Source organism: Heteronotia binoei, chromosome 15 (genome assembly GCF_032191835.1).
Source record: "Heteronotia binoei isolate CCM8104 ecotype False Entrance Well chromosome 15, APGP_CSIRO_Hbin_v1, whole genome shotgun sequence".
Lineage (NCBI taxonomy): Eukaryota > Metazoa > Chordata > Lepidosauria > Squamata > Gekkonidae > Heteronotia > Heteronotia binoei.
The window spans coordinates 15,908,688-15,929,738 of record NC_083237.1 but is presented as its reverse complement, the minus strand read 5'-3'; the positions used below and the strand labels follow the sequence as shown (position 1 = coordinate 15,929,738).

General features: G+C 42.8%; 1 protein-coding gene across 1 annotated transcript; it reads left to right on the top strand.

Moving 5' to 3' along the window:
• Positions 1-764: 764 nt before the first annotated feature.
• On the top strand, positions 765-20,648 carry LOC132583158 (vomeronasal type-2 receptor 26-like). Its single transcript, XM_060254831.1, has 7 exons — positions 765-878; positions 2,229-2,348; positions 6,372-6,379; positions 10,760-11,051; positions 14,523-14,772; positions 17,414-17,545; positions 19,747-20,648. Exons 1-7 carry the CDS (start codon positions 765-767, stop codon positions 20,646-20,648), a joined length of 1,818 nt encoding a protein of 605 aa, XP_060110814.1.
• Positions 20,649-21,051: the final 403 nt, after the last annotated feature.

Genomic DNA, 21,051 nt, shown 5'->3' with positions numbered 1-21,051 from the left:
AGGCCACACACCCCTGACATCACCAGAAGGTATACTAAATTATATCAGCTCAGCTTTTACCTTAAAATGATTCTTGAAATATAATTGTCATAATAAAACCTTCCTCCCATCATGCTTTTTAGATTACATTCTCCTTTATGGCCATAGTGGCATGATGAAGATTTCCACCTCTCTGCTTTATATGCTTAGCTATTTCACCATTAGAAAATTTGTCACATCTTAGAGTTCATCAGAATTCTCACAGGGGGTTTTGAACAACAGAGCCCAGAAGCAAGGGGTTTTTTTGGGGGGGGGGGGAGAGGGTAAGAAAGAAAAGAGCACAATAAAATTTAGAGGTTCCGGAGCTTCACTCCTATGAGCTCCTGCCCAAAACGAGGCCTGCCTTGATCACTTCCAGGTAGCTTGAGGAATAGCCAGAAATCTATAGTAAAATCTTCCTGCAAGTAGACAAGGCCTTATTAGGGTGCTTCCCCCCATTAGGGTTCTTCCCTTCCTGCCTGGCATTTCTAGCACCAAGTGAGTTTTGAGGGAGGGCAATCCAAAGATGAGATGCCACTACAGAAAATGCTCTGTCTCTAGTCACCACCTGCCTCTTACTGGCAGGCAGGATAGTATGAGAGGAGACTGCCCTTCCAGTATTCTGGTACCGAGTCCTTTAGACCTTAAAACTTAAAGGGTCTTGGGTCATGCACTGAGCTGTATATGCATTGAACGTAATGTAAAATTTACTGTATAAGCAAAAATCAAGTGTACACTGTACACAAATGGTACATGCGTTCAGTGTAACTTGTGAATCAAACCACCAGCCCATTGTGTTTAGCATTTCTACCCAGACTGGCAGCACCGCTCTGGAGCAAAGGCATCAACTACTGTTTGAGGTGAGAAGACAAAGAGACACTTGGAGTGCAATGATATGTCTTCTCTCACTAAATATGGGACGACTGGACCCTTCACTCTTTACCCAAATTCATCAGTAAGAAAGTGAAAATCAAAAAAGGATAATGCTCACAAAGGTTCTGCTCAGTATTTTCTGACAAAATCTTGGCTGCTTTTGTTTGATGGGAATAAGAGCTGAGCTGGGGTCTTAACTTTACCCTTTTCCACTGCTTCATACCCCAAATTACGGTGGCAATGAGATTTCACTGAGCATACATGCACTTGAATTACTATACCATTCAATTTTTTTTTTCAATCAGGAGAGAAAATCTTTAATATTTGTACTACTATATATATCCAGATTTATTCTTTTGTGCTGCTATTATGTTCTTTTATCCATTAAAAAAACCCTTAGGAGTTCATCCCCCCCTTCATTAAAATGTATTTATTTGTATGAAGTGAGAAATAAAATATTTTCTACAACCTAGAACTGGAAATTGGCTGAAATTGTGCTTCATTGTTCTGGCTTCCTTTTCTATGGCAAACATGAAGAAGGAACATTAACACGAGGGGGAACTGTTTCCATGTCTCCCCCCTTCCTTTAATTTTTTTTTTATTCCACTGAAGGTTTTCATTTGATCAACATGGCTTGATTAAATTGATCAAGATGATATAAATTTCTTTCTCAATCAACACTTTTAAAAACATTTAATCATCCTTTGTTTATAGGAACATATCTTTTTCTACTAGCAAATCAATTTCTTTTTTTATGTTGACAGCTTTTAAAAAAAATCAAAGGAATATAGTGAATAAAAAATCAAAGGAATAGTGAATTATTTTTATCCAATTTCAGAAATCCACATTGCTTGGTTTAATAAAACTCAAGCAAAAGCGAAGTCACAAAAACAGTGATCCTAGGTAGAGATGTACTCTTTTAAGACTATTCAAAACTATGGACTAACAGGGGCATAACTTTTCTTAGGATAGCCCAGGAATAATTATGAAGTGAAACTAGTAAAATCTCCTCCTGTCTATACTTAATGCAATCAATCTTTTCCAGGGTTCATTTATGTACCTGTAGCCTTCCATCCTTCCGAGGTTGGTAAAATGAGTCCCCAGCTTGCTGGGGGGAAAGTGTAGATGACTGGGGAAGGCAATGGCAAACCATCCCATAAAAAGTCTGCCGTGAAAACGTGAAAGCAATGTCACCTCAGAGACAGAAACGACTGGTGCTTGCACAGGGGACCTTTCCTTTTCCTTTATTCACAGAAATGGTTAATGGCAAATTAGACTGTTATGGGGGCTTTTGATGACTTTCTCCTTATTAGTTGCTCCCTTTTGTTCTGATTTAGTCTCATGATAATGATGTGATATTTAGGAAAAAGATGCAGCTCAGTAGCCCAGCACTGGAGGCCAAGATGGAGAAGATCTCCATGCCTACCATGAACTCAGATATAGGTCAGATACTTCAGGTACCCTGTGCTCTTAAAGCTTGAAACAAAGGTTGGAACACTGCTTAAGGTGATGAATTTAGCTTAGAATTTGTCCCAACCAGCCTGCAGCTACGCTGTAAGGTCAGAGGGACACGTTTGTCGCCCTTTCATTGGAGAAGGGGAAGATTGACAGCCTGCTGGGCTCAGGCTTTGAGGGCATTTCCCACCCCCCACCCCCATCCTTCATTCTGAGGGCATTTCTTTTCCCCTCCTCCATTCTGTATGCATTTTGAGATGGGGTGGATGCCAATTCTTTACTTTTAAAGGGGTTGTTTTAGGATCAGGTAGTGGGTGATGTGAAAGGTCCTGCCCAATTAGTAGGGAATTTTAGCTGCTGGTGGCAGAGCTGCTGCATCCATTTTGTGCCTCCCTTCGTGTCTTTCTTTTTAAATAAGGCAGACATTTTAAGCTCTGGGGAGACGGGGCCTTTTTAATTTTAACTGCATTGCTCCTCTGCAGGCTGTCTTTTTGTGAGGGAGTTGGCCATTTTGGGTGCTTGGGAGCAGCGGCCATTTTAGAGGTGGTTTTACTGTTAGTTGTTTCAACTGGTGCCATTTAAATGCCTGGAAAAAAAGACACGGGCAGGTCCAAGGGTAAGCAATCTTTGCCTAAAGCTCCTAAAGCTCTACCCAAAAGGCCACCTCCCCCTTTGTCCTCTTCAGATGAGGAGGGTGATGATGTTGTCAGTGTTGCAATTTTGCAAAGGCTTAGGGCACTTGAGCAAGCTTCCAAGATGCCTCTTTCACAAGATTTGGGTTCTGGTTTGCAGAAAAATTCTAAAGCTTCATTTCAAGCAGATATTTTAAGCAGGCTGTCTATCTTTGAGGGCAGGTCGGCTGGTAGCATTGGTGGAGGACTTGCGGGTTCCAGTGGCTCAGAAGGGGCCGCAGGGCCGTCGCTTATGGACATTGGAGCGGTATCTGCATTGGTATCGACTGGAACTATGGGTAAGGCTGGAACCAGTACACAGTTGCACATGGGGCAGGCATGGCCATGGGGCCCTTGGGGACTGGCTGAGCCAGCTACACCAAGTGCTGCTACAGGGACATCAAGTGTTTCCCCCTCTCCTGGCCTGGGTGTGCAGCAAGACTCATCCTGGCCATCTGGGCAGTTTGGCCCTTATAGGCCATGGTTAACAAATGGTCAGCAGTGCATGTCAGGTCCCATGATGGGGGGATGGGGCTTTCCTCCTCCCTTGAGTGATGCTTATGGGGCTGTTCCCTTTACTGCCATACCTTTTGAAGAAGTAGCACTATCTTTAGGGGACCATTTATTGTCAGCGAGAGATAAAATTCTAAAAGGTGAATATGTAGATAACTTCTCCCTCCTGTTCTGTGAGTTGGAGAATAAAGATAAGGAGGATTTGGATGACAAAGAAAAGGAAAAACTGAAGAAGCACAAAGTGGACTGGACTTTAGCTAGCTGGCTGCCTGGGTTTTTCATATATGCTGGTGTGATAGCACACGCCCAGTCTTGGAGGGCGGCTTCACTTATCCAGTATATGGATATCATTTATAAGGGGTATACCATGTTTAATGGGCCTGCTTGGGTTAAATATGATGAAGAATTCAGGATGCTGGCTGCTTTATACTCCTCCCTTCAATGGGATCATATCCACCAGCAGCTGTGACTCCAAGTCATGTCCCCTGCGCGACCAAATTTGGGCGACCGTTCTGATAGCGGTCAATTGATTTGTGTCCTCTTCATTCTCTTCTCACAGTTCTGCGGGGCAGGCAGTTCAACCCCATTTGCTCTGCTGGGAGTTTGGCTCACAAGGAATGTGCAATAGGAAGGCTTGCCAGTACAAGCACAAATGCCCCATGTGTGGTGGTTCTCACTCCTTTAGCAACTGCCCCAGAGCCCAACTACGTAAGGGCCAAAAGAAGCAAGGTGGGGGTGGGGGTAATTCCCAAGCTGGTAAAGGGGCCCAGTCCAATAAAGGTGGGACCTCTTGAGCAGTGGCTCGCCAGATACCCCAAATGGGTCGATAGGGCTTATCTGTTAAAAGGTCTTATGTTTGGTTTTAGAATTCCCTTTCAAGGTCCTCGGGTTGCTTTTCGGTCCGGGAACCTTGGTTCTGTTAGGGGTATGGAGCATGTAGTTAGGGATAAGATTGCCAAGGAGTTGGCTAAGAGCAGGATTTTGGGGCCATTTTCAAATCCTCTAGTACCTAACCTTTGGGTTTCTCCCTTGGGAGTGGTGCCAAAGAAGGCGCCAGGTGAATTTCGTTTGATTCACCATCTCTTCTAGCCTAGGGGTGCGTCAGCAAACGGTGGCATTCCTGAGCATTTATGCTCTGTTAGGTATACCAGCTTTGATCAGGCCGTTTGTGTTGTGTGACGCTGTGGTAGGGGGGCAGAGATGGCTAAATGCAATATTAAGTCTGCCTTTCACCTTCTCCCTGCCCATCCAGCTGACTTTGAGCTGCTGGGTTTTTCCTTCGAGGGACAATTCTACATGGACAGAGCTCTGCCTATGAGTTGCTCTGTCTCATGCTCAGCTTTTGAATGCTTATGCGCATTCCTTGAATGGACTGTTCGTGAGAAAGTGGGTTTACAGGAAGTGGTGCATTATTTGGATGACTACCTCTTTGTGAGTGCTGAAGAGACTGTGCGCTGTACAAAATTAATGTCTGGCTTTATGGAGCTGGCGGTGGAACTGGGTGTTTGCTGGCACAGGAAAAGACAGAGGGTCCAGCTCAAATCCTTACTTTTGGGGGGATTGAGCTGGACACTCTGGCACAATTGTCCACTATACCTAATGAAAAAGTGGCAGATTTGAGGAGAAGGATTAATTCCTTCCTTCTTAAACAAAAGGTCACATTGCTCGAGCTCCAACAGCTGGTTGAGCATCTTAACTTTGCTTGCAAAGTGGTTGCTCCTGGACGAGTTTTTCTGCATAGGCTATGTGATGCTATGGCAGGCCTCCGCCTACCTCAAAATAGAACACAGATTAGCAGCAGCATGAGGGAAGATTTAAAGGTATGGCATGAATTTTTGGATTCCTTTAATGGGATTTCATTTTGGAGAGACGACATTAAGGCTTGAGGCAGAGCTTCAGGTCATGTCTAATGCTGCGGGGTCTTTAGGTTTTGGGGTTCATTTCTGCAGAGATTGGTGTGCAGATACATGGCCAGATTCATGGGTTCAGGCAGGTGTGAACCGAGATCTTATGTTTCTCGAGTTCTTTCCCATTCTTGTTGCAGTTTGGCTGTGAGGGAATTATATGACCAATCGCACAATTCATTTTTGGTGCAATAATATGGCAGTGGTCCATGTCATTAACTCCCTTTCATCCAAATCTCAATGAGTTATGAGATTGGTGAGGGCTTTCACTCTGTTTTATCTGCGGCTTACTGTTTTTAGCCAAGCATATTCCTGGGGTGAATAGCAGGGTGGCTGATGCTCTCTCTCATAAACAGATTGAGAGGTTTTGTCAGCTGGCCCCAGATGCTGATCGCGAGTCGGCGCCAATGCCCCAGGAGCTATGGCTGATTGGAGAGCCGAGGCCTGCAGAGAAATAGACCTAGCCATTGCATCCAGCACCCAGAAGTCTTACGAACGTGCTGTGCAGAAGTTTGAAGACTTTGGGTCAGAGGTAAAGTATCGCATTGTTTGGCCCCTCCCGGTGGAGCAGTTGCTCCACTGCTGTGTTTTGTTAAAAGGTAAGGGATTGGTCATGCGATCCATTAGGGGACGCCTGTCTGCTCTGGCTTTTGCTAGTAAGGTGTTGGGGTATAAGGAGGAAACCACAGACTTTCGTTTGCATAAGATGCTGGAGGACTGGGCTAGAGAGGCCGGGTCTAATTCTGACACTAGGAAGCCTATTTCCCCTTTGGTCCTTCGGGGTTTGAAGGGGGTTTGGGGCACAGTGTATGCATCCTATTTTGAAGTCACACTGTTTCATGCTGCTTCCTTGGTTGCCTTTTTGGGGGCCCTTAGAGTCAGTGAGCTAGTGGCAGGCTCCAGAAATGATGTTTCTGGTAATGCTTTGTTGCTACAGGACCTGAGGTTAGTGGAGAGTAAGGTCGTCATCACTGTTCTCTGCTTTAAGACTGACCAGCACTGCAAGGGGACTGTTTTGGAGCTGGGCACATGCTCTGAGCAGGAGTTGTGTCCTGTTTCCGCTTTGGCTGTTTATTTAGCAGTATGGGGTCTCACAGATGGGTTTTTGTTTTGTCACCTTAATGGCAGCCCACTGACAAAGCATCAGTTTTGGGCTGTGACTTCCCGAGCTTCAGCTAAGCTTGGGTTGTCTGGAGTGCTCACTCCTTTAGAATTGGAGTGGCCTCTACGGTCACTGCCTTGGGGTACCCTGCACCTACTATTCAGCGGCTGGGCTGATGGCGCTTAGTCGCCTATAAACCATATGTTCGCCCCTTGCTGTATCCCTAACTTTATGAGTTTTAACATGGAGCATTGTCTTTATAGTTGATAGTTGATTGTTCTTTCTTGTAGGTGCTGTTTTCCTGGCCAGAGGAGCCAAGTTCTCGTCTGTGGACACAGTTATGTGCTTTGGGCTGCACATCAGGCTTGGAGAACTTTGGTCAGCTCTCAGCTGGGGCTCAGTCAATGGGTTACAATAGAGTGGTGGGGGTGCCAGGGGTGCCGAGGTCTTCATTGGCCTGGCTTGATGCCACTGTTGTTCCAGGGAAATGCGGGTCCTCCGCCCTGGGTCTTAGTTATACATCTGGGAGGGAATGATCTGGGGCTGATGAAGGGCACAGCTTTGGCCCTGCAGGCAGAGGAGGATCTTAGGGCTATCAAGGAGAGATGGCCTGTGACCATTATTATTTGGTCAGCCATGATTTCTTGCCTTGTTTGGTGGGATGTTTTGGATCCTGCGGGCATTGATAGGGTCTGTCGCAAGGCTAATAAAAGAATTTGAAGAGCCTTGGATGAAGGCTTGGGCCATTATTTGCCTCATCTGGACATTCATATTAGTCGTGCCCACTTCTATAGGGGTGATGGTGCTCATCTTTTGGATGAGGGCAATGGTCTCTTCTTGAGAGAACTTCAGCAAGGGCTGGGGTGGTCTTGGGCCTCCCAGTTGGTGCTAAGGCCTACGCAGAGGCTTGGCCTTAGTGGTGGCAGGTTTGGTGGTTAATGAGCTTATGCGGCTAGGGGAGAGCCACAAAGGGGGGTCTGTCAGGATCAACCTTTGGGTTTGCTGGCCCGGGGTGGGAGAATGCAGACCGTCCTTTAGGGCTTACCTGGAAGAGTCCTTCCACTGAATTGCCCTGCTCATGGGGGGTACTTTCCAGGTGTTGCCTGCTTGCTGAGCTGGTCTGCTTGGAGCTGTGATGTACAGCTCTGGCCAGGAGCTTGGGCGCTCTCCCGTTAAATGACAGGGAAGGGGTCTGTTGAGACCCATGGCCCTGACCACGACCAGGCCACTTGCACTGTTTAGCTCTTGCCGATTTTTGAATAAAATTCAATAAAGTGGCCCTTAGTTCATCCAATTCATTGTGTCTGACTCTTCCAACTTTGGGGGACAATCATAACATCATATAGTTGGAGATCCCCTGATCATTTAGTCCAACCTCCTGCACAATGCAGGAAATAGCTGGCTAAAATGCTTTGTTCACTGTAGCTAAAGAGCTGGAAGTCAATGGCACAATTTTTGTCCAGCTCATGGCCTTTTCCTTCCTTTTGTCTTGGGGGTCAGAGTGGCTTATGCTGAACTTATTAACTAGCAGCAGCAGAAAGTTCTAACAACATCTTACAAACTTTTTTTTAAATCCCTTCTCCTACCACTTATACTGCATGAATTTGAAAAAGTTTGTCAAAGTGATTATCACCCACCTATAATTATTAAAATGACCATAATTAATTTACTTCAACAAGATTAAATGTCTGTCCAGGAGACCCATGGACGGGGGAACAAAGCCACCTGTAGCTGTTATAATAATCCCAACTGCCATTTGCAATTATGTTTAGGGAGAAGGGAGAGGCAGGGCTCTCTTGCTTTGAACCATACACCCATAGGTTGCGCACAGCTGCATTGCAAATTGTTTTTATTTTCTTTTAGGCATCCAGAGTGTGCTTGGGAGTCAGCAATAATTCCTTTGAGAAGCACAGGGGCTGTCAGTACCACCCAAGCTACTGTGTTCAGACTAGGTGGATGCTAGTTGTTATGCTGTAGGCGGACTCAGGAGAGACCTCTTGGTGAGGAAAGAGTTTCCCCCACATTGCTGAGGGATGAAATGTTATTATTCCTGCTGCTGCTCCTGCTACTGTCTCACATAGCTTGCAAATCACATACTATGAAGCAGGCAGTGACAGAGGCCCTCCCAATTCCACATGAGTGGCATCAGCCAAGTGAAATCTTCATCGGGGGAATTCTGTCTCATATCAATTTCATTTTTCCCATATTTTCATTCCAGCAACCCCCATCCCAGATACCAAGGAATGATCTATTGTAAGCAGCTATTTGCTAACTCCTCTGAAAAGTGGTTTGTGATTTTGTTTTATTGATAGCTTATGTTTCATTAAATGGCTTTGATACTTACTGGAAAAGTCAGTGATTGAATCAATAGGAGGTTGGGGAGGGGTAATATGTGTGAAATATTCACAGCGAGAAAGAGATTAAGTTGTTCTATGTTTCAATGTGTGTACAGGCAGGAACATGCCATGTCTATATAGTTATATATCAGGATAGTCATGCAAAATTCAAAAGCAACAATGAATTAAACGGGAATAAATTGTATCATATATCAAGTTCAATACCAGAATGCCCAAATTTCATGTTAAGCAGAAGAGAAAATAGGGATCAAAAACACCTGAAATAATTGTTTTCTTGTGATCAATGTCCTTGATCCAGGGACAGTTAGTCATAACTGTAAATAACCATGACCCACCATAAGAAGTTGAACAAAACAGGAGTCAAGGGCACCTTTGAGACCAATAAAGTTTTATTCAGAATGTAAGCTTTCGTATGCATGCATACTTCTTCAGACGAGGGAATGGGGTACAGTGAACAGGAATACATATAGCTGGTGGGTTAAGGGTGCAAACTGCCATCTGCCCACCTGGATCTGTCACCATAAGAAGTTGTGAATAGCGCCATAATGTTATATTTATAGTTTTTAGTTTTACATTGTTTTCGTGATTTTAATATGTAATCCATGGTTGTCGTTAGCCACCCTGAGCCTGTTCGTGGAGAGGGTGGGATATAAGTTTAAAGTAAATAAATAAATATCTTCAAAACCCGCAACATATATGATAGATCATTTTTTTTTTGGGGGGGGGGGCGGTGTCACACTGACTTGAAAAGGAAGTCTTCGTAACATGTGGCTGCCAGTAACTGAAAATAGCATCAGATTTGATGCCAACTCTTCATGTGTTTTTATTCGATAAACTCATGAGAAAACAGTTACAACCAAAGAGAATAGAAAGGCTTAGACTCCAGAGTTTTCCAAGAGAACAGCATTTCAGACCATCCTTTTCTGGAAACATTTTTTTTTTCCCATGGAAAGCAAGGAAGCAAGAAAGTCGGTCATTGTACATACATTTTTCTTTATTGGCTTCTACATGGACTTCAACATATGTCTAACTAGAAGCAAAAGGTATACTTGCAGTGTCCTTTCTGATGAATGTAGAAAATAGCCCTTCTCTTATTTATTTAATGGACTTATATCCCGCCCTTCTCACCGAAGTGTCTCAGGGCGGGATATAAGTCCATCTTATGCCTTCCAGCTAATGTAATGCCCTTCTTTTATGCCTCCTAGATATCATAATTACTTTATCTAATTTCCAGTCTCCTTGTCATGCTGAAAAAATATTGAATGCGTCATACTCTCTCCTTCGGAGGCTTTGTTCACAATGGTGATTGTGGAAACTTTCAATTAAAATATTGATAATGGAATTGAGATTTAAGACACCAAAGCAATTTCCACCATTCTCACTTATAAAACAATTTCCCTAGACTCTGTTGCTTGTATGACAGCTAATTATATTATTACAGTTTTAAAATGCATCTTTGTGTTAGAGGTTTGCTTGATTTTAATGTCCACTGTCAAGTGTTTTTAATACTCAATTGTCGTACTGTTTCATACTTAAGGCATTCTAGAGAATGTTTGGTGAAGGGTAGGTGACTATTTGGTGAATACTTCAACTAAATAGAAGGGAACTCTTTCAAATAAATAGAAAGGAAATCTATTGATAACTGAGATTCTTCTTACATCACAAACTTTTTAAACTTATGCATGCAGGCAATACATCTAGTCAAGACCAAGTTCTCCTTTTCAAGTACAGGAAACTTTGCTGAACTGGGATTTTTTTTTACAGTCAGGCAGCTGAACTTATTCTTGGCAGCTGGGATTGTTAATGTAAATTGTGATTTAGTGCATATAGAATTCTCCAATCAGACACTAATCACTGTATTTGCAGTTCAGCTCCAAAGTTCTACCAGAATCTCCTGGCCTTGGCCTTTGCCATAAAAGAGATCAATGAGAATCCCAAGATCTTGCCCAATGTCACTCTTGGGTTCCTCATCTACGACAGCTATTCTGATGCACGAATGGCGTACCGTACCACCCTGGACCTGCTCTTCAAATCGGATAACTTTCTCCCCAACTATAAATGTAGCAGACATAAAAATCTAATGGGAGTCATTGGTGGACTTAGCTCTGAGACCTCCTTTCGCATATCAGAGATCTTAACTCTTTACAAAGTTCCACAGGTGGGTCCAACAGGTGGGAGGCATGGGGCTTTTCTTCATCTCAGTTTATAATTTCATCTAGCGGTTTCATGATCCGGAGGTGCAGTCTCTGGATGAGCTGGTACTGCCCTTCCACTGCACTCCATTCTACCATCTGAGCTGCTACTTCAGAATGCAATGGTAACCAATGCAGCTTATTTCAATTTATGGCAAGAAAGCAGAGATGACTTTGAAACAACAGAGCAGTTGAAGGAATAGCTTCACCTGCTATGAGTGCAATGATCATCCATCCTGGAATTCTTGCAAGTTGCTAGGCCATTACCAGTGAATTTGAACCTTTGCTCACTCACTTTTATTTCAATTTTCTGCATGTAGCTGTGTGTTAGGCTGATTCTATCATGCAACTGAGGGTCTCTGAATATCTGACTTCAGAAAATGTCCCCATCTTCATTGTTTCCTCACTTATAAATATATATTTTAAAAATGCACCTTTGGGAGGAGCAATACGTCCTCTATCATAACTCCTGCCCTTAAACAATTCTAAAGGGAAGAAACATAGTAGATGCTGTGTTCTGCCTCTTCATCATCAAGCTTAGGAAATCTCCGTACCTTGATTAACTCCAAGGCATTGTTAAAGCCAAATCTTTCCATTTTCACCCCCTCAATATTTTACTTCTCCAACCAAAAACAAAATACCTCCATTTTTGTAGGCTGTATTTCTAAAAATCTAACTCTTAAATATAATCAAAAAACATTCAACTCATTAGGGTTCTCATAAAGTAGAGAAATGATCACGCTTGGGAAAGTTTAATATGTGAAGCAGATTTCTGTATGCAAACCTCTATGCATAAACACATCCAGGCATATGGAGAGTTTAATGCTAATGTATGATTCCTTTAAAACTGGTTTACAGATAATTTGAGGTCACAGGGCATGCAAGAATTGAAGTAGATATTCAAGGAACAAAATCAGTCACTCAGTCACTCAGTCACTCAATCAGTCCTTAAGCCGTAATATCCACAGTACAATACACAGTCAGTTACAAAGTCTGCTGATACCAAGAGGTTTCCTAATCCTTTACTCTGTGCTTGGTTATAATAATCATGAGTGAAATTGCTTCAAATAATTATTGCTATAATATCAGTCTCCTTTTGTAGCTCTCCTATGGCTCGTTTGAACCTGTAACAGACAAAGGAGTCCATTTTCCTTCTTTTTATCGTATGGTCCCTGATGAAGACCTTCAGAATCGGGGAATTGTCCGGTTACTGCTGCACTTTGGATGGAAATGGGTTGGACTGCTCAGCTCAAGTGATGAGAGTGGAGAACATTTTTTGCAGTCCATAGAGCCATTATTTTCCAAGAATGGGATCTGTCTAGCTATTACAGCAAAAGTCCCTGAGTATATCAATTTTTATAGTGTTGGTGACATTGTCAATAGCATGCTGAATCTCACTGAAATTCCCTTGCAGACGAATGTAAATGTGTTTATTATATATGGAGATACATCATCTGTTACATTTGTGGCGATTATTCTATGGGTTGTAACAACACTGGTCCCTCTTTCACATTTTGAACATAAGGAAAAGATATCTGTGGCAAGAGTGTGGATGACGACTGCTCAGATTGATTTCACGTTCTATACTTATAGAATGGACTATGACATTCAACTGTTTCATGGTGCACTATCCTTTTCAATTCATTCAGTGGAGCCTTCAGGATTCCAAAAGTTTCTTCAGAGCAAAAGAGTTTTTGGAAAAGACGGAGATGGATTTATCAAAGATTTCTGGGAGAATGCATTTTATTGTTTATTTGGTGGAAACTCCACTGAGTTGACAGATAACAAGGAAGCATGTACTGGAGAAGAACTCTTGGAAGACCTTCCATTGACATTTTTTGAAATGAGCATGACTGGCCACAGCTATACTGTCTATAATGCTGCCTATGCCATGGCACATGCTTTACATGTCATTTATACATCAAGCTCAAACCACCGATCTATGAAGGAGACTGGCAGGCTGAAGTATCCATTTGTGGAACCATGGCAGGTAAGCTCTACTTACATTCAGAGGCTTCTTGTTCTGTACTCCAGCAATGAATACAACATATACACATTTAGTCCCACCCTTTTCCCAAGCAGCTCAGAGTGAGATATGCTGTTCTCTCCGCCTCTCTATAAATTGTGTTAGGTTTGAAGTACAGATGGCCCATGCCCACCCAGCAAGCTTTATGAGAAAGTGAGACTTTGAACTTAGGCCTCCCAGATTCTAGTCTGGAGTTTAACAACTACACTGTATTGGCACTCTGTGTTCAAGTTTTGCTGATCAACACTTTTTGTGGGGATTGATTAACATTATAACCTCCCGTGCCAATCAGGATGGGAATGATGATATCTGGGAATGGATTTCCTCTCCAGCCCTCTGGTTCTGTTAATACAATTAAGGTAACAACTCTGGATAACTTTCTTCACCTTTACGTATTTCAGTGTGATAGTCAAACTATGTAATTGTTGCCTGAACTAATGCAGCCAGAGGAAGTAGCTAGCACCACCTTGGTTCCTTTACCCAATCTGCTGGCAGTGAAGTCCAGTAGGAGCCTGTGCATTCAGCTGAAAAGAAAGCAATATCCACAAAAGTTAAATGAATGTGTCAATCTCTCTATAAAGGTGCAGAAGGGATCTTCTGGGGATAACCTAGTCTCACCCATCCTTGTCATTATTACCTTCCATAAGCCTTGGTTGACTTTCTTTCTGGACTTTCTTACCATATTTTTTCCAAGTGATAGCTGTTACAGCTACCTTTAGGTGCCATTGGGCCTGTTGTGAGTGAGAGTCGGACCCAAGGCATACCAGTTCAATTTTACTCAAGAGTCCCACATAGACTTGCTGGTGCAGACCATTATCCCAAAGCCAGCCAAGGGAAAATGATTACTTTCTCCACCAATGTCTTGTGTTCCCCAACATTGACCATGGATAGCCTCACCAAGGCCCAGTTGGATTCCATCAGTAGAGGAATTCAGTCTTTTTGGGCCCCAAATACCATTGATAGGACTGAAAGCACCTAGCCTGGGTTTTCTGTCCCAACCATGCCCTGCAAGAAAAACAAATATAACCAGTATGTTGACAATCAACAGTCCTGAGGTTAAAACAGAGAGAAGAATTTCTTTTCAAAGTTCCCTTTTTGAGATATAGCCACTGATTCCTGATATTCTTTTTTAAAGAAGGAATTCTCTTTCAATATTTTTATTTCACTTTTGAAGAGAAATGAATGCATCCTTTTGTAACCAGCTTTTGCTGTTTCATGATATGCACCACAATGTAGTAATCTAGCAGGAGGGCAGGAAGGTTTGGGAAGACATTGCCTACCTCTGAGCATCTGCACAGTGAAATGCTGAACTGTTGCAAGACCACCACTCTTGGTCCTCTTCTGTTTGAATTTCCATTTGATCAAAATGAACCTTGTTTGAAACAGATACCAAATTCCTGTCCAAATTTAGCTCCATGCCACTCTTCGAAGGATCCAGTTCAACAACAGTGCAGGCGAGGAACTTGTGTTCAATGAAGACGGAGAGCTAGAGGCTGGCTTCGATATTACTAACCTGGTTACTTTCCAAAATGGCTCCTATGTCAAAGTCAAAGTTGGGAGTCTGGATCCTCAGGCATCTTCAGGCCAAGAGCTCACCATTGATGAAGACAGAATCGAGTGGCACAAAGACTTGACTCAGGTGAAAAATGACTTGCACTGCGGTAAGAACAAATTAAAATGAAATTTACTAACTAGAAGATGCAGGGATGTGAGGGGCAAAGAAAGCAAGGCCCTTTCCATTGGTCAGACTAAAAATAACTTGATCCCTTCTGTCACAAATTCCATCAACAGTCAGAAAGTGGAAACAGTGAAGATAAGGCCCTTTGAACTGCCCAGCTTGTGCGAGTTTGTTTCCTTGAATTTGTTGCCGGCATTTGTTAGTCACTGGTATTTTCTTTTGAAATAGAAATGTGTAAATGTAATAAACAGAATAGTTAAGTAGGAAAATAAAATTCTTGTTGATGATATAGTGCAGAGCTATTTAATTAATTAGATTAAGTAAATTATTATCTAACAATAGTGAAAATATCAAAGATTTCAGGTTTTCACGGCAGGTAACATCATTAGGGTTTGTAGAATCTTTTGGGCTCAAGTGCCGTGTTCTACTGGAGAAAGTTTTTCTTCCAGACATTTCGTGAGTGAAAATGGTAAACTTCATATTTATGATTTCTTTTTACCAGCAGTTGGAGTTTAACACTTATCTGTAATGTTGTACCTGTGGAAAACTGTGACGGACATGACCACCATTGAGTCAGGCTCAGACTCCACAAAGGAGGAACCAGATGAGCTCAAGGAAGAGACAGGAGCACTATCTCAGTTGGCTCAGATGGTCAAGAAAACCCTAACACAACAAGATTTCCATCAGATTCAGAGCCCTGGGCTCCCAAGCCCATTTCTAAGGAGTCTGTAGTCAAGACCTCACCAGTGGGAAACCCTGAGTCATGAGTCCGCAGCCATAACCTCACCACCAAAAGACACCTGGGTAGATAGCCCAGGTCCAGTGACAGCTGTCAATCAGCCCTACAAAGCCAGGTCCAGGATCCCTAGCCCTCCAGGCTGTACTACCCCCAGCAAGAGTAGTGATCTCATCAGGCTTGTTTTGAAGTGGCCCAACTGAAAAGCCATGTTCGATCAGGCCAATGGCCTATCCAGTCCAACACTGTGTCACACAGTGGCCAAAAAACAAAAACCAAGTGCCATCTAGAGTTCCACCAGTGGGTCTAGAAGTCCTTCCACTGTGCCCCTCCCAAGTGCAGTGCCAGGCTTGCAAGAACTCACATTCCAGCTCTGTTAACTGACCATCACTCCACTGGACTTTATTTTTTGCTGGATTTGGAGCTGAATTAATCTCTGGCAAGATGAGTCTCAAACACTGGTGGTATGCAGTAGATCAGAATCAAAGTGGGAGAAATACATCATATTCTGTCCACCACAAAGAATGGGAATAATAGGACTCAGAGATCTCCATTCCTACTCATATCTGAAAAAGGGAGCATATTGTTGGAATTCTGTCTGGGGCAGTGATGCTCTGTATTCTTGGTGCTTGGGGGGGGGGGGGTGCACTGGGAGAGCTTCTAGTGTCCTGGCCCCTCTGATGGACCTCCTGATGGCACCTGGTTTTTTGTGTGTGTGTGTGTGTGTGTGAGAGAGAGAGAGTTAGGCTCAAAAAAGCCATGTTGGATCAGGCCAATGGCTCATCCAGTCCAACACTCTGTGTCACACAGTGGCCAAAAAAAAACCACAACCAACTGCCATCTAGAGTTCTACCAGTGGGTCTAGAAGTCCTTCCACTGTGCCCCTCCCAAGTGCAGTGCCAGGCTTGCAAGAACCCACATTCCAGCTCTGTTAACTGACCATCACTCCACTGGACTTTATTTTTTGCTGGATTTGGAGCTGAATTAATCTCTGGCAAGATGAGTCTCAAACACTAATGGCATGCAGTAGATCAGAATCAAAATGGGAGAATTACATCATACTCTGTCCATCACAAAGAATGGGAATAATAGGACCCAGAGATCTCCATTCCTATTCATATCTGAAAAAGGGAGCATATTGTTGGAACTCTCTGTCTGGGGCAGTGATGCTCTGTATTCCTGGTGCTTGGGGGGAGGTGCACAGTGGGAGAGCTTCTAATGTCCTGGCCCCACTGATGGACCTCCTGATGGTGCCTGTTGTTGTTTTTTTGCCACTGTGTGACACAGAGTTTTGGACTGGATGGGCCATTGACCTGATCCAACATGGCTTCTCTTATGTTCTTATGACTCTTGGAAGTGTATATGCTTGAGGCTCTTCTTGGTCTCTAAGATGCTACTGGACTCAAATCTATCAGTCTCATTTGGGTAGCCGAAGAGGGAAAACCTACTACAAAGTGATGTGTAAGGAAAAGTTAAACCAAAAATGTTGGGAAAGGCTAGTAGGTCAGGGGAAGATATCCTGATGATTAATGAGAAATTATGCTACTGTGCCAGTCTTGGACTCCTGAGTGGAAGATAATGATGACTTACTTTATTAGAAACACTGGTCATTCAAGGTGGGAAAGATTGAGACAAATGACTCTACAGAAACTTGTCTGTGTCATCACGCGGAGACACTTGATTGCATGCTCCCCTGATCTAAATTCTCTGACAAAGAGGGGATATTGGGTAGCAGTCTAGTCCATGCATTACTTTTCATACTGGGAATTTTCAGTTTCTTCTGTATAACCGAAGGAATAATTTTTGTTCAGTGTGGCTACCCCTGTACTAATTACTTGTTAAGACAATTTCCTGAACCCTTCTTCCTGGTTGTCTTCTTCTTCCCAAGGACAGGTGCCTCCTGTCTCTCGGTGCAATGATATTTGTTATCCTGGTTCCAGTCAGAAAAAAATAGAGGGGAGGGAATTTTGCTGCTATAATTGTGATCCATGTCCTAAAGACTTGATGTCAAATAAAGAAGGTAAGGGATGTAATGAAATAAGAAATAAGTGAAGAGTTTTCTCTGGAGTGATGTCATTTATGGTAATTTGTGTGGGGCATGAATAATTTGTAGTGTGCATGGATCACATGAAGCCTTCTTGTGAACTTCAGGAAAAGGCTTTGGATGACTCTTTCTTTACTTTCTTTGGAAGGCTCTTTTCTTTACTGTACAAATTCATTTATATGAATGATATGACTTGTGTGTGTGTGTGTGTGTGTATGTGTGGAGGGGATTAACTCTATGTTGCCCTAATTTGGATTGCCCAGGCTAGCCTGATTTCATGAGATCTCAGAAGCTAAGGAGGCTCCTCCTGGTTAGTATTCAGATGGGAGACTAACAAGGAGCTCCATGGTTGCTACTCAGAGACATGCGACAACAAATTACTAGGGGTGTGCAAAAAGAGAAAAGAAATCTGGTTAAATCTGGATTTGGGATTATTCAGGGGCAAGATATTCAGGAGGGCTGAATATCCCTGAATACCAGATTTGGCTATTCCTGAATATACCATAGATATTTGGCTATTCCCGAATATACGGCCCCATTATACCCTATAGGCCATTGAAGTCAATGGCAAAATCGGGTATAATGAATTGTGGCGGTGGTGGGGGGGGAGGGTTTGAAGTAGAGCCTCCAAATTTGCAGGGTAGCTACAGGAGCCTCTCCCCAATAGAACTGCTTTGCAGGCATAAAATCCATGCCCCATCTCTGCTGCTTGGCTCTAGTGCACTCTAGGGTAATCTGACTGCTGCCTGGGGTAGTCTTTTCCCACCATAGGGAACAATGACCCAATTTGGGTGCCCCTAGGATAAAAACCCCTTGTCCAATCTTTTTTTTTGTAAACTTGGGGCTTCTGTGAGGGAGAGCCTCCTGCCACTGCCTTGCAAATCTGTGGACTCTCTCTCAAACCTCCTGCCCCCCAGCTGCCATTCATTATACCCTATTTTGCTATTGACTTCAATGGTCCCTAGGGAATAATGATGATATGGGGGCACCCCCTTTGGCTGCCCCTAGAATTGAATCCCCTTGTCCAATCTTTTTGAAACTTGGGGGGTTCTGTTGGGGGGAGGTGCCTGCAGCTACCTTGCAAATTATGAGCCTCTACCTCAAACTTCCTCCCTCCCAGCTGCAGTTCATTATGCCCTATTATGCTCTTGACTTTAATGGCCAATAGGGTATAATGGGGCAAATACTGGCAAATCAGTATTTAGTAGTATTTGGTTAGCTGTATTTGGCCACTGAATAGTATTAGAAAATCTGATTATTCAGGGCCAAATGCAGCCAAATCAGCTGTTATTCAGCATTTTATTCGGTTCAGCCAAACTGAATGCACACCCCTACAGACTACCTCTGACTGTCTCTTTACTTGAAAACTCTATGGGTCACCATAAGTTAGCTGTGACATGCCAGCACTTTCCTATTCATGAAGGTTCATTGTTCATGGGGTATCATGAACTATGAACCAGAATGAACCTCCCCTGATTCATAAAAGTGTTCAAGTTTATGGAGTTCTTGATATGGCATGGTTCACAAAAGCCGTTTAAAGGGAATGCATTCTGTTTAAATGATTTTTGCAAGCCCTGCTCTCGTCTCTGTGGCTTAATGAGGATGTCTACTCAGAAAACATTTAAATGCCTTCTACGCTCACTGGTTTGTCAGCTTTAAAGGGTTCCCTTTGCTGTGGATCCCAGCACATCTGGCCCACAAACTGTTCCCATGAACGCCATAAACTTCAAGAAATTTTGAAGTGTTTAATGGGTGGTTTGTGGAAGAAGTAATTCCACACACCTAAGTTTGGTGTGAACTGGGCGCAATTGTTGATGGACTTAGGTTCATAATTTAGTTTGTGCCCATCCCTATCATTTACTTGCTGACAAAAGAAACTGACTGTCCACTTTTTCCAGACTTGAGGTCTGGAGTCAAGCTCGGATCTCATCCCAATCATTCCTTCTTTATTAGTGAGTGAAAATACATTACCAAAGGTTCTTCAGGTTTTTCAAAGCATATCTGTTCATTGGCATGCTAGCTTTCAGGTTCAATAGTTTAGTACTTTTAAAATATTCTGAAGATAGATTTGAAACTATTGCTACTCCAAAGAAGACACAGCTAGATTTTTTTTAAAGCAGATACCTTTTATTATTAAAAAACAGTAGCTTTTAGCGGGTATTATTTTTCTCTTTCAGACATGGAGGAATGTGTCAGTTGCTCAGAAGATCAATTTCCAAACAAGGAACAAGATCAATGCATTCCCAAGATTATAAACTTCCTCTCGTTTGATCAAACCTGGGGCATTGTTTTAGCCCTTTTGTCTCTTCTCTTTTCTCTGACCACAGCTCTGGTGCTTGGAATCTTCATCAAGCTCCGGGACACTCCCATAGTCAAAGCCAACAACCGCAGTCTCACCTACACTCTTCTTGTCTCTCTCCTGCTTTGTTTCCTCTGCTCTTTGATATTCATTGGACGGCCTAATAAGATGACTTGCCTCCTCCGACAAACGGCTTTTGGCATCATTTTCTCGGTTGCTGTTTCTTCTGTGCTGGCAAAAACTGTTACAGTGGTAGTGATTTTCACGGCCACCAAGCCAGGAAATATTTTCCGGAAATTGGTGGGGAAAAGTTTAGCACATAGCATTATTGCTTCCTGCACCTTTGTACAAGTGGGTATTTGCACTGCTTGGCTATGTATATTTCCTCCATTTCCAGATTTGGACAGGCACTCGATTTATGGTGAAATCATAGAACAATGTAATGAAGGGTCAGTTGCCATGTTTTATGGTGTTTTGGGCTACATGGGATTCCTTGCAATTGTCAGCTTAATGGTAGCTTTCCTAGCCAGGAAATTACCTGACAGTTTTAATGAAGCCAAGTTCATCACTTTCAGCATGTTGGTCTTTTGCAGCGTTTGGCTGTCCTTCGTTCCAACCTACCTGAGCACAAAAGGAAAGGACATGGTTGCTGTGGAGATCTTCTCCATCTTGGCTTCCAGTGCTGGATTATTGGCTTTTATTTTTTTTCCTAAGTGCTACATTATTTTGTTGAAACCAAATTTGAACAAGAGAGAGCAGCTAATAAAGAAAAGACATTAAAGTATCCTATAACTTAGCAAAATGCAATGGTTGCTACATTATCATACAATTTAGCATGGTACTATGATTAGGATATGTCCTTCGGAAGGTTGAAACTGGGCTATGCATCTGAACAATCACATCTACTTTCCCCATATACCCTGCTATTGAACAACTCGATTTCTTTAATTCTGCTCCATGATTAGTCCATGGTTTTATCAAGATGATTACTCCTCTGGTTGACTTGCATGATACCAATGTTATAAGAATTTAATAATGCATTTATGGAAAGAAAAAAAAATCCTCTGAGATTTAGACACATTTTAAAATAAGGTTAATGGGTACTCTAATTAAAATAATGTTGCATTATTTGCAGTGCCTTTTTACAGTTTGTTTTATTTCAAATACCAAAAACTCTTTTCTT

Bases quoted from the DNA above. Each gene is read 5' to 3' on its own strand.
- LOC132583158 (XM_060254831.1), top strand. From the start codon at position 765: ATGGTACATGCGTTCAGTGTAACTTGTGAATCAAACCACCAGCCCATT. The intron at 879-2,228 runs GTGAGAAGACAA...GTTCTGATTTAG, and splicing joins GGCATCAACTACTGTTTGAG to TCTCATGATAATGATGTGAT. The intron at 11,052-14,522 runs GTGGGTCCAACA...GTCCAAATTTAG, and splicing joins CTCTTTACAAAGTTCCACAG to CTCCATGCCACTCTTCGAAG.